Source organism: Seriola aureovittata, chromosome 7, assembly GCF_021018895.1.
Source record: "Seriola aureovittata isolate HTS-2021-v1 ecotype China chromosome 7, ASM2101889v1, whole genome shotgun sequence".
NCBI classification, from domain to species: domain Eukaryota; kingdom Metazoa; phylum Chordata; class Actinopteri; order Carangiformes; family Carangidae; genus Seriola; species Seriola aureovittata.
The window spans coordinates 14,378,483-14,389,908 of NC_079370.1; the positions used below are offsets into that span (position 1 = coordinate 14,378,483).

Genomic DNA, 11,426 nt, shown 5'->3' on the forward strand with positions numbered 1-11,426 from the left:
TACATTTATCAAAATGTATTTCTGTATGTACATCCCAGTTGAATATCACAATAATTCCTTGTCACATATAATAATAATCAATTAACAGGACCTGGAACCATGCATGTAAGGATTAGCCTACTGAACATACATACGGGGCATAGGGTCAAGGGTCCCTGGAGCCTCTGTGTGAAGCAGCTTCTTACATTTCTTGTTTGAATGTCACAGAGTTCAGTTAAGAGACTAGAAACACCCAAAGAGATTTAAAAAAAAAAAAAAAAAAAGCACAACAACGACCACGGAGACAAAAAAACAACCACAAAGAGAGGCAAAACGTCCACAAAAACACAAACCAGCACAAAGACACTCTAAACCAGTGCAGAGACAAAATGTCCACAAATAGACACAAAACAACCACAAAGATATTTAAAATGAACACAGACACACAAAGACTAACTACTCAGTCTGCAGGTTCTATATAGCAGTGGTTCTCAAAGTGGGGTCTGGGGACACCCAGAGGTCCTTAAGGGGGTTAATGGGAGTCCCAAGCAAAAAGAGGAATAACTTATTTTCGCTATAATTTCACCCATAAGTAACGCAATAGCAGAATGCATTTTGGTCATGGGTTTGAAACTTTTTGTAACAAAATATGTAAAAGCAAAAATCTTATCTGATGGTGGACCCTGGGACACAGTCTTACCAAATGGGCGTCTGTGGTCTTATTTGTCAGAGCTATATCGGAGGGGTGGGGGGCCTTTTACTTTTATGTGTGCACTGTCTCAACTGTGCATGACTGGTCCCAAATAAGCTATAGAAAATTGATTGATGGATCAACCAATTAAATATAAATAACAAATTTGTTCATTTTAAGTTTTTGCTAAACTCATCACTCCATTATGAGCCGATCGCTTCCTACTTTGTCTCTCGACAGCCTCAAGTTACTGTCTACAGCATATACTGTATATTGAATATTGAAAACATTTGTAATTGAAATGAAATGCAATGCCTTCTAAGGCCTTATTTTGAGGGAATAGAATTCAGTGCTTTTTCAAGACTTTTCAAAACCTGCAGATACCCTGTATTTCGATCACGGTGGTGATAACCACATACTTCTCAAACCTAAAAGAATGATAACCCTAATGTTCCTGAGTGATTAGTCTGAGATTACTCATCATATTTCCTTGCAGAGTTCACTGTTCTACCCCATAGGTGAATTCAAGTGTTTTTGTGAAAATGGTGTACAAGATCTTACTGGAACATTCACCTTAATTCATTTAGTACTAAATCTTATTCTGTGCCTGTAAAAACTCAATACTATGTTTATATTAATGGATGTATTTAAAGGCTAAAAAACCTTGAATACTATTATAAGTATATTCGCTTGATATTGAGTGCCTTCAATACATAACAGTATCTAATTCACTCCCTGGTAAAAAAGTTTAACAGAAAAGCTTAAATGTGGAAATATTGATTTATAGTGATGATGTTGAGCAAGATGTAAAAAAAATAGAAAATGTTTCTTTATTCCAGTTGAGAGAGACCACATTAGTTCATATACTGTAAAAAAAATAAAATACAAGGTTTGATTCTGTACCATTATAGGTGTATTAACTTATTTTTTCAACTGTTAGTGTCAGCAACTTGTTAATATCTTCCTGATGAAGTAAGCCCATTATTTACCCTCATTTAACCTATGTTTTAATCTCCACTAACCCAAGGGAAAACCTGGCTCTTTAGCAGCTAAATGCTTCCCTATGTTCACCAGATACACCAGATAATTTTGTTATCCCTATGGTGCTAGGAAGGTAGCATACAGCTGCAAGCTGAGGATGTGATGATAAGATCAGAGTTGTAAGCCACAAAACCAAACACAATCAGCTGGAAGGGGCTGCAGAGTTGGGTGACATTTCTCTATGGTATGTCACTATGAGCATCACCTTTCATATGACACACAGTCCTTTGATACATTGTAAATGTTCATTATTGCAGCTTTAAGTTTGAATTACATGCCAGAAAGAAAATGTCAATACACCAAACTGTTGAGTCAAACTGTCCTTTATGAGAGAAGAAATTAACATGTTTGGAAAGACATGTTAAATCACAATGCTGATATAACCCCAGCTGATGGCAAACATCATTTTGTTCACTGTCACTTTAAGAAGTGTTTTTTATGATTCCAGTATGAGTAATGACGAGTCTGCATAAAAGGGCAATTTTCCCCCATAGTTTTTTGAAAAGTAGCCATTAATATCTTATGTTTAGACCATTTCTACACAATATAAATACTTCACCGTAGCCAAAATCCTACACAGCAGAAAATATAAGTTAAAGTGCAACACTCATACTTAAGCAAATAAAGTGGTGTTTAGTATTATGACTTGTGCAACTTCACTTCAAATAGTTATCAAATAATAAACATGCAAAATAAATGTCACGAGTTAAATAAAATTCAACAAGAAAAGTAAAAAGGTAAAAACAAACACTCTTTGGGGTAAACAGTGAACACCAGTGCAAATTTTTTAAGGTGAGTGAAGTCTTACTGCCGCCCTAAAAACAGAAAGAAATATTGAAAAATTATTATTTTTTACTCTTCATGTCTGTGACTTTATCAAGATACCACACTGAATTTAACAAAGTAAAAAGCACCTAACACCCACAGTCAAGCATACAGTAAGACAATGATAGAACAACCAGTAATGAGCCAGGGCTAATACGTTCTGTGCATAAAAATAATGTAGTTCTCAAACAGTAATCTGCACAATTCAAATCATTATATAGATTGTGTCACTTGCTACTGTATCAATGGGGTGTGATAAACTCAAACTGAGTTTACATACAGTTTAAAGATTAAACTTACATCTCCTCTTTTCCACCACCCATTTCATGAAGCCTTAGGTCCCCAGGATCTCTCTGTTAAAGATAGTATAAAAACACAATTAAATCCAAACAGCACAGTTATAACTATTTTGACCATTTAGTGATGATACCACATTAAAACTGAATGAAAACAGCCAACTTACTGCCTCAGTTAAGACTATGGGGTGCTCTGGCAAGAATTCCGGCTTCTTCCTGGCCTCAGGACAACTTGCCAACCCAATTAAAAAATCTCTTGTGTAAGATATTCTGCCTACAAGTATAGATGTATATACATATATTAAAAATTAAAAATCAACATTATGAAAGGAAAAAAGTAGGTACTCTGACAGTACAAGGGGCATCTGTCACACCAGTACTCTAAATAACAACCTCCCAACTTGAAGTAAACACATAAGCATTACAATGTGTCATTAAAACATTTTGTCTTACCTTCGTTATGTTTTTGGAGGTTGACAATCTTGTAGAACTGCTCTATGCTAATATCTGTCTGTCAAGCACAAGATTAGAAAATTTGAAACAACTTAATCTTGTCTAAATTGGCCACTTAATAGGAAAATTTATATCATTTTAATGAAAAGTTTAAGCAAAATTACCATTTAGTGTTTTCAGGTGTGATGATTTGCTGTTTTGTATCATTGTAAACTGATTATCTTTGGGGTTTTAACTTTTGAAAGTAACAGAATAAGCAATATGAAGACCACAACTTGTGTTGTCTGGTTTGACATGTTACACTGAGAAATTGACAGAATAATCTATAATAATAATAAAAAAATTTAAAAAAACAGTTTGTTATAACCCTAAAATATTACATTCTTTAGGATTTCTTACCTCTTGATCCACTTCCTCCATCAGTGCCTGTGCACATGTGGCAGCATTTATTTTGGGCTCTAAATGGAGTGATAGAATTCTCTTAAAAGCACTCCCTTAAATATGAACACAATAATAATAAATTAACAGAAACCTCTGATCCTTCAAGTTTGACCAGCTGGTGCAGATTACTTACCCATGTCAATATGGATGCAGCGACGCAGGGGTCTCGCAGGCTCCAGATGTTTCTGGAGGATCCTTCTCCTTGATACCTCCATGTCTGGTGTCATTAAGGTTCATACATGTTTTAAGCCTACTACACTCTACAAGGCTCACTCATGACATTTATATTAAGTAGTGCTGTATTAATACAGACAGACATTACTAATGTTTCAATATATTATTTTTTGTGCATTCCAAAGTGGGGCTTGCAGACCATTGGGGAATCTGTAATGAGTTGTATGCTAGGAATAGTTAAAATTCTGTTACTCAAACTATTATGAGAAATATATATTAGGCCTACTATTTTGATGTCAGGCTTCAGATGATCTTTCCTAATTCATAGAAGGCAGGTATGAAATAGAATAAAGTATTAAAAGAATTAAAGTAGTAGTAAAGTAAGTTTAAGTTTCTAAAATGGAGTTCCTTGGAAAAAATAAATACTAAAAAAATATTCACAATAACACTTTGCAGTGGCTGGTTTGGGAGGACCTCGTCTGAATGTAGCATAACAGCTAACGTAGGCAATTGTGGATTATAAAGATTACAGAAACGACTTAACTCGGTCCTATTATCTTAGCTGACAGTTAATCTACTACAATCAACTTCACTTAAATTAATAACATGTGAACACTAGCAGTAAAAACGATTTCTAAATCTCTTTGTACCTAAACTGTAGAGGCAGTTTCGGAAACAGGTGGAAAATTCCTGTTGCCCATTGTAACGTGTTTCATGGCAGACATCTGTGTAAACCGTAGTCTGCATGATAACGGCGAGCGGCTACCATTAGCAGTTGTGTTTAACGTTTACGAATCACTGCTCATCACTTGTTTTACTTATTTAACGGTTGTGTCTGTATATAAAAATCTTACACGGTCTATCTTTAACAATATTAACGCAACAAAATCACAGTAAACCAGCTAACGTTGACTGCTGGCAAATGCAACTTTATAATTATGCAGAAGTTTGAACATTGAGAAACGATCATTCTAGCTAGCGATACTGGTCTAATAACTCATATGGGCACGTTCAGGATTGTCATCGTCGCCGTTTTACTTTAAAAACAAGACATATAATGTTTAATTATTCACCTGTGGTTTTATCAAATTCCCGCAGCGTGGTTTTCTGTCTGCTCACCTCACCGGTGTCATGCTAGTCGAAGCAAAACCATAACTTCCGGTACATAACTTTCAGAATAAAATCTTTATTTTTTTTATGTAGATGTACAGGATCATGTCAGTTTCACCTGATCTTAAAGGGAATAGCTTACAAATGAGCAGACAATATAGCTGTGGCTTATATTTGATACTATACAATTTAAATAATGTGGCTGTCATAACCTAATAGTCATAGTGACAGTGTGTAATCAACGCCAGAAATGCTTCCAAGTTGCATTTGCCTATTTGAAAATAAATAGAAAACTGATTAAAAAAAATGTCACTCTCTCACACACCAAGGATTTGTAACAATATAATTATAATACATTTAGCTCTTCAATAGGGTTCTTAAGTCTTTGCTGTGGAGTTCATTCATCACATGTTCCATTTAAATCCAGAGACTGTGCTCTTTCAGGGGCTGTTAAAATGTTCAAAGTAAAATCCAAATGGTGTACCAATAACTAATATACTGGAGTTTCAAAGTTTATGACATTTTATTCAAATCTCTGATTTACACCCAAAGATGAGGCATAATCGTGTGTTATGTGCATCACTGCAACTTTCACTGTCAAAATCCATCTCATAAGTAAACCTAGAGGATGCTACACATGTTGCTGGTGAAAGTCTTATATCAGAGGAAGAGGCACTGTTTAAAATACATATCATTTTTTAAGTCATGTTCTAAGACTGATGGATTTTTATAAAATGAAAATACTGTACATCCCAACTTAATACTCAATGACAAACACAGAAAACACTTTATTTACAGGTTTATGTCAGAAAGCAAAATTTGTTTGCATCATCAACAGAACTGTGATGAAAAACCTACAATAATTCAATAAACAAAAATAGTAGAATGAAAATTTTCAACATGGTGTTGCAAGTTGAATTAAACAAAAATATTTCAGTGAGAAAACCAAACCTCCAGTATTTCACTTTAAGATGATAACTGCATACAAAACCAATAATAAATCAACAGACTATAATGCCTAATCACTAAAACTAAATGCAGTTGGGAAAATAAACATAACTTAATTCGCTGTTCAATGAACCCATGCCACATTAATCAAAATGAGAAACAGAAGGCAATTGTTTCCCTTAAATAAACATTGTGTACATGTCCAAACCACACTGCTAGGGCATGTTAGTGGCATGACACACAATGTCACTCTCAAACAAATAGTAGCTTTATTTTTCTTGGACCTATTGGTCTTCCACTCAGTTCCTCTACTGCTGTTAAGGCCTCCCGACGAGACTCAAATACCACAGTCGCAGAGCCTTTAGGTTTTCCACTCTGGTCATACAGCAGTGAGACAGACCCAGGGATAATGCGATATCCATAGCAAAAGTCATAGATTTCCTCGCTTCTGATTTGGAATGGTAAGTTGATTAACTTTACACAAGTGGGACCATCAAAATGCTGCAATGAGGGGCCAGAGTCGTCACGAACACCATTACCCCTGTCGCGTGGAGCACAGGGGCCCGCTGCATAAGGTTCATAATCACAGCCTCCATGGACTTGAGACTGGACATTAGTCATTGGCATATTACCATCATGAGGCATCCTTAAGTCAGTGTACTCAGTGTCACCAGGGCGATAGGATGCCTCGCTGCTCCTGCCCGAGTACCACTCCTCTCGTGGGAGTGGCTCTTGCTCAGCTGGCTCTTGTCCCATTGGGGGCTCAACACCCAACTGCTGCATCTGAGAACGTGAAATGCAGTTCAGCATGACTTCTGACCCAAGAAACCGTCGTCCATTGAGAGAGAGTGCCCTCATAGCCTCTGCCTCAGACTGGAAGAGAATTAAAGCCTTCCCCACCCCAGCACCTTTATGGTCAAGCAACAAGAACACCTTGTCCTCATTGATATTAAACCCGTGGAAGAAGTCCATGATCTCAACTTTTCTTACATCAAATGGCAGGTTCCGCACAAACACACACACTTTCTCAGAGTCATAAGGATCACTGGGGTAAGATGGAGGCCTCTCCTGAAACCGTTCACTGGGGTAAGATGGAGGCCTCTCCTGAATCCGTTCAGAGTCTCCAGACGCTCGCACATCCATACTCTGAGATTCAAGAAGGGTGATCATGCTCTCTCTTGAGATTGGACGGGTATAAACCCACCGATTAAAAAATAGTCTTTTTTCATGAGTTAAGGCTTCACAGTAGTCACGCTGATTCTTGAACAGCACAAATGAAGATCTAGTTCTTCTTCCATCACTGTCAATCAAGTGCAGGATCTGGTCATCCTCAAGCTTTGTATGATGAAAAAGCTTTTTTATGTCTTCTTTTTCAACAGTATAGGATAAATTGTCCATTAAAACACAGTACTCATCATCAGAAGGAGCCATAGGCCTCTGGGCCAAAGGTGATTGTGACCTTGCACGATGTTGAAGATTCCTCTGATTGCGAATGGGTGATCTCTCCCTTTCAAAGTTGTCATCCCTGTTGACAACCATTGGTACTCTACCAGTAGCTCGATGCCAATCATGTACTGTTGTCATGGAAACCTCCACATACCTTGACCCGATGTATTTCCTATCCCTCTTCAGGCCTTCGTTTGCATCCTGTCTTGTTCCAAATTTGACAAGACCTCTCCCATTGTTTGCACCATATTCATTTTTCAATAAGATTATTTCATCAATAAGTAAACCACTGAAAAAATCACGTACTTCCCTTTCAGTCACAGAGAAAGGCATTCCTTTTAGAAACACACACAAAAAGTCATCACTATTGTTTGAAGCCCTCTGGTGCTGAGGGGGAGGGGTATGACCCGATCTGCTACCTGATCTCCTGCCCGCCTCAGGGCCCAACGATTTTCTAGCACGTCTTGCATTCTCCTCAAATCGCCTCCTTTGATCCAGCTCCACATCTTTTGTACTTCTTTCAAGCATGTTCTGCATCTCTGCTTTACTACTGAGTAGCAGTGTAACAGGTGAATCCTTAATGCAACCCCCTGACCGTGTCATGGCTCTCCTTGCATCTTCATCCGAAGCAAAGATAATGAAAGCTTCATCTCGCTCCCCACCAATTATATGAACCCCTCCATCTGGAATTTTGAGGCCGGTGAAGAACTTGCGAATATCCTCAGAACCTGCTGTGACTCTCAGTCCCTGTAAACGGATGACGACTGCCATGCTGAAGCACAAATGACAGCACCTGCAGACAGAAGGGTATAGAATAGCATTATTGCCAACAGAGCTTCTCCAGCTCAGCGTCATTTTCCTTGTATCCGAATATTACACCACTGAATCTGAATAGCAATGTGAGGTAAAGGAGATCAGAGACAAGGTGACACCATCACGATCAATGTCCACAAAACCACCTTAAAACAGACAAAACTACAAAATTCAGATTGGTGACATTAACTATAACAGTTCAACAGACACCACAACTCGTGACACACAATATCAACTTAAAGCATCTGCCATTTGTGTTGAAGTGGCAGTCAAATTAATTAAGTAAAGTATGAACAACCCATCCCTTTCGCTCCAAAATCTTATTCAGTGTACATTCAATCAAGTTCCACACAACTTCATCATTACCGAGATATTTTCAATAACACCAATGGCACAGCATTGATCTGTATATTCAAAAATCACATCACTCAACATCAAACACTAGCCATTAAAAAACAGTCTGACAGTGATCTGTCTGCCATAATCATTTACCTTTTTGCTCTTGATCAGTTTCTACTGTGGCATTGGAAAACAAAAATTAACCATATTATCTAATGGTGCAGAAAATGCTGTGCACACGTCACAGTTACACCAACTCACACATGGGAAGCTATTCTAATTCATCACATATAATCTTATATACCTATACATATGTATCTTGCAAATTAAACATTTCAAAAGGCCACCTCTTTATTTAACGACACAGCTGATAAGGTTATAGGCCTTTGGAAGATTGAAGGCTAATAGACTAAACTCACCTCCTAGAAAGCACCAATTCACAGAGCACTCAACACAGCCATTATTTTCCCTCAAAGACCAGCATTAATCCTGCACACAGGTGTTGCACATCACAATGGTAGTTAAAAAATTTACTTGGTCCATTAATTCAGCAAACGAGGTGGTCAATAACACCACGATTGAACAAGTATTTCTTCGTTGCATATGGTGGGGCCTTCATAATAGGACAGCCTTGTTGATCCATGATAAATTCAGTCTTGAAATGCAGACTTCGAAGGAGGCAGTTCTTCAACTGATACACAGCTGCTACTAATCAAGGACAATAACACCATTATCTAATGTCACTGTTGTCATGGCATGCTAACTACAAGCCATTTGCATTAGCGACATCAGCATCAGCTTTGATCCAACCAAAGCAGCACCACATCTGTCACGATAGTAAAAACATTCTGTTGTGGATCACAGTTTGGCAATCTACACCACTTCTGCAATCTGTTGTCTGCTCCAGAGACTAGCATCCCGGTTTATCCGAAAACAGCAGTGTCCCCTTTTCTTGTGTTTTCTTCGTCTGTCCACTCGCCTTAGCACCACTTAGTCCTTGATACACCAATGCAAACTGATACAGTATTACACTTGTTCCGTAGCAAGTGTGATTGTCTTCTCATTGACATTCCTCAACATTATATCTTCGAAACAATTTATTGTGAAAGCATCACAACTTTGAAGATACTTCTTTGCTAACTTTTTGTTTACTGACTACTATGCAGGTCATCCGGCCTTGACCATTCAATTGTAGAACACACTAGAATTAAACACATAGAAATGGTGCGTGTATGGGCTGTCATGTAACTAAAACTTCTTCCATTAATAATAATTATTAAATATATGACATGTTTGACAACAGTCATTCTTGATCATTATTTGTGTTCCCCGTTCAGTTCCCAAATATGGCTTATGAATGCAATGCTATGTGACAGCTGAATGGTAAATTTCTGTAGTCAGACTTTCACTTCAGCATTTAATGCACCGCAATGAAAGAAATTCACAAATGGCTCCGTGATTGTAATACTTTTACACTACATCCATTATAATATGACCAGCTGCTTAGTTCTAGACATTTGAACCAAAGCCCAAAATATATAAAGTGAAACCAAACAACAATTTAAGACTCATTATGCTTCATTATGGCTAAGTATGGCTACCAGATACCATGCCATACTACACCAAATAATTGGCAAAGGTTTGTATCAATTATTCAGGCATCGAAACCTCAGAGCAGCTAAAGTTAGCCAACCGATAGCTGCCGATATAACTTAAATACCAGTCACAGGGGAAAACCAGCCATTGCCGATTAGCAAATCAATTGCGTGACACCTTACTACGGCTTCCAGGTTATCGATCCACGTAGTTAAATCCGTCGGGCATGACAAATTGACTGAGGAACAGCGTCACTCCAGCTTAGCTAACCAGAAACACGTACACCACATGTACATGCTAACTACCTTGTCGCCATTAATAAACAGTATTTCATCAACCAACCGCAACGCTAATTGGCATTACAATGATAAAACAAAGAATCTTACACTACGGTTACCGCCTGCGCAACTTTTTTGATGCATTTGTTAAGTCGGTGGCAAACAAATCTCACAAAATGTCAAGTTTAGCCAACGTTGGCTATGTAGCCAGCTAGGCCTCGCGCTTGATGAGGACATATTCTTTACAAATAACGCCACAATATAGCTATCTAACTAACGGCAAAACTTACACAATTCACAACCACAGACTCTCCTGTAAAATCGAGAATAGAGGAGATAATCGGGTTAATCGTGTTCAGCTTCTTGACGACCTCGTCTGAAAGTCTATAAGGGAAGTGTCCAGCTACTGCTAATGGCAGCTGCAAACCAACTTGTGAGATACATGCTGCCCATGGATGTAGTAAAATGATACCGCCACCTACTGTTCCGGAGTGTCTGAGGTACATTGTTGCACTAAGTGCAAGCACTTTATTTTATAAATTCACCTTATTTCTTACTATAATCGAATCAAGAATTGTGTAACATTCAGTCAAAGTCCCACTCTTCCACAGCAGTGAACAGTTGGTGCCAGTGGGCTCTGACCCACAACATCTCTGTATCGTCACGGTAAAGAGCAGTGGGAACAACTCTGAGCAATACATTACATTCATCTCATTCTCTCCTGGGCTTTGAAATCAGACAGCATACATGAAAACATGTATGTTGCTTAGGCAGGACTGTTGAGAGCACCACCTTTTCCCGTGAATACGTATGAGACAATTACAATTTATAACTCATGATTTCTAGTATTGTTGTGTGGGGAGCACACATTAAATACTTAATGTCATGATCTCGACGTAACAAGATTGCATCTTGTCACACATACTTGAAATTTGCCGTGTGGAAACTATCCAAGTTTTGCTGAGAGTTCCATCTATATACAGAACAGTATCTTTG

At 38.0% G+C, this 11,426-nt stretch overlaps 2 protein-coding genes across 3 annotated transcripts; both read right to left on the minus strand.

Moving 5' to 3' along the window:
• Positions 1 to 2,016: 2,016 nt before the first annotated feature.
• gra (granulito) lies at positions 2,017 to 5,062 on the minus strand. The gene is made up of 7 exons (XM_056380622.1): positions 4,974 to 5,062; positions 3,860 to 3,943; positions 3,685 to 3,743; positions 3,286 to 3,343; positions 3,000 to 3,106; positions 2,837 to 2,889; positions 2,017 to 2,526 (listed from the first exon to the last, which is right to left on the minus strand). Exons 2-7 carry the CDS (start codon positions 3,939 to 3,941, stop codon positions 2,499 to 2,501), a joined length of 387 nt encoding a protein of 128 aa, XP_056236597.1. The 5' UTR covers positions 3,942 to 3,943; positions 4,974 to 5,062; the 3' UTR covers positions 2,017 to 2,498.
• A 712-nt stretch (positions 5,063 to 5,774) lies between these two features.
• Positions 5,775 to 10,852, minus strand: rbm12bb (RNA binding motif protein 12Bb). Of its 2 annotated transcripts, none has more exons than XM_056380620.1 (2): positions 8,976 to 10,852; positions 5,775 to 8,197 (listed from the first exon to the last, which is right to left on the minus strand). In XM_056380620.1, the coding sequence occupies exon 2, from the start codon at positions 8,173 to 8,175 to the stop codon at positions 6,211 to 6,213; it is 1,965 nt and encodes a 654-aa protein (XP_056236595.1). In that variant the 5' UTR covers positions 8,176 to 8,197; positions 8,976 to 10,852; the 3' UTR covers positions 5,775 to 6,210. The 2 variants fall into 2 exon arrangements, with proteins under 2 accessions (XP_056236595.1, XP_056236594.1); XM_056380619.1 differs by having other exon boundaries at positions 10,721 to 10,845.
• Between the last annotated feature and the right edge of the window lie 574 nt (positions 10,853 to 11,426).

Bases quoted from the DNA above. Each gene is read 5' to 3' on its own strand.
- gra (XM_056380622.1), bottom strand. From the start codon at position 3,941: ATGGAGGTATCAAGGAGAAGGATCCTCCAGAAACATCTGGAGCCTGCG. The intron at 2,890-2,999 runs GTAAGTTGGCTG...TATCTTTAACAG, and splicing joins CCATAGTCTTAACTGAGGCA to AGAGATCCTGGGGACCTAAG. The intron at 2,527-2,836 runs GTAAGTTTAATC...TTCTGTTTTTAG, and splicing joins GGTGGTGGAAAAGAGGAGAT to GGCGGCAGTAAGACTTCACT.
- rbm12bb (XM_056380620.1), bottom strand. From the start codon at position 8,175: ATGGCAGTCGTCATCCGTTTACAGGGACTGAGAGTCACAGCAGGTTCT.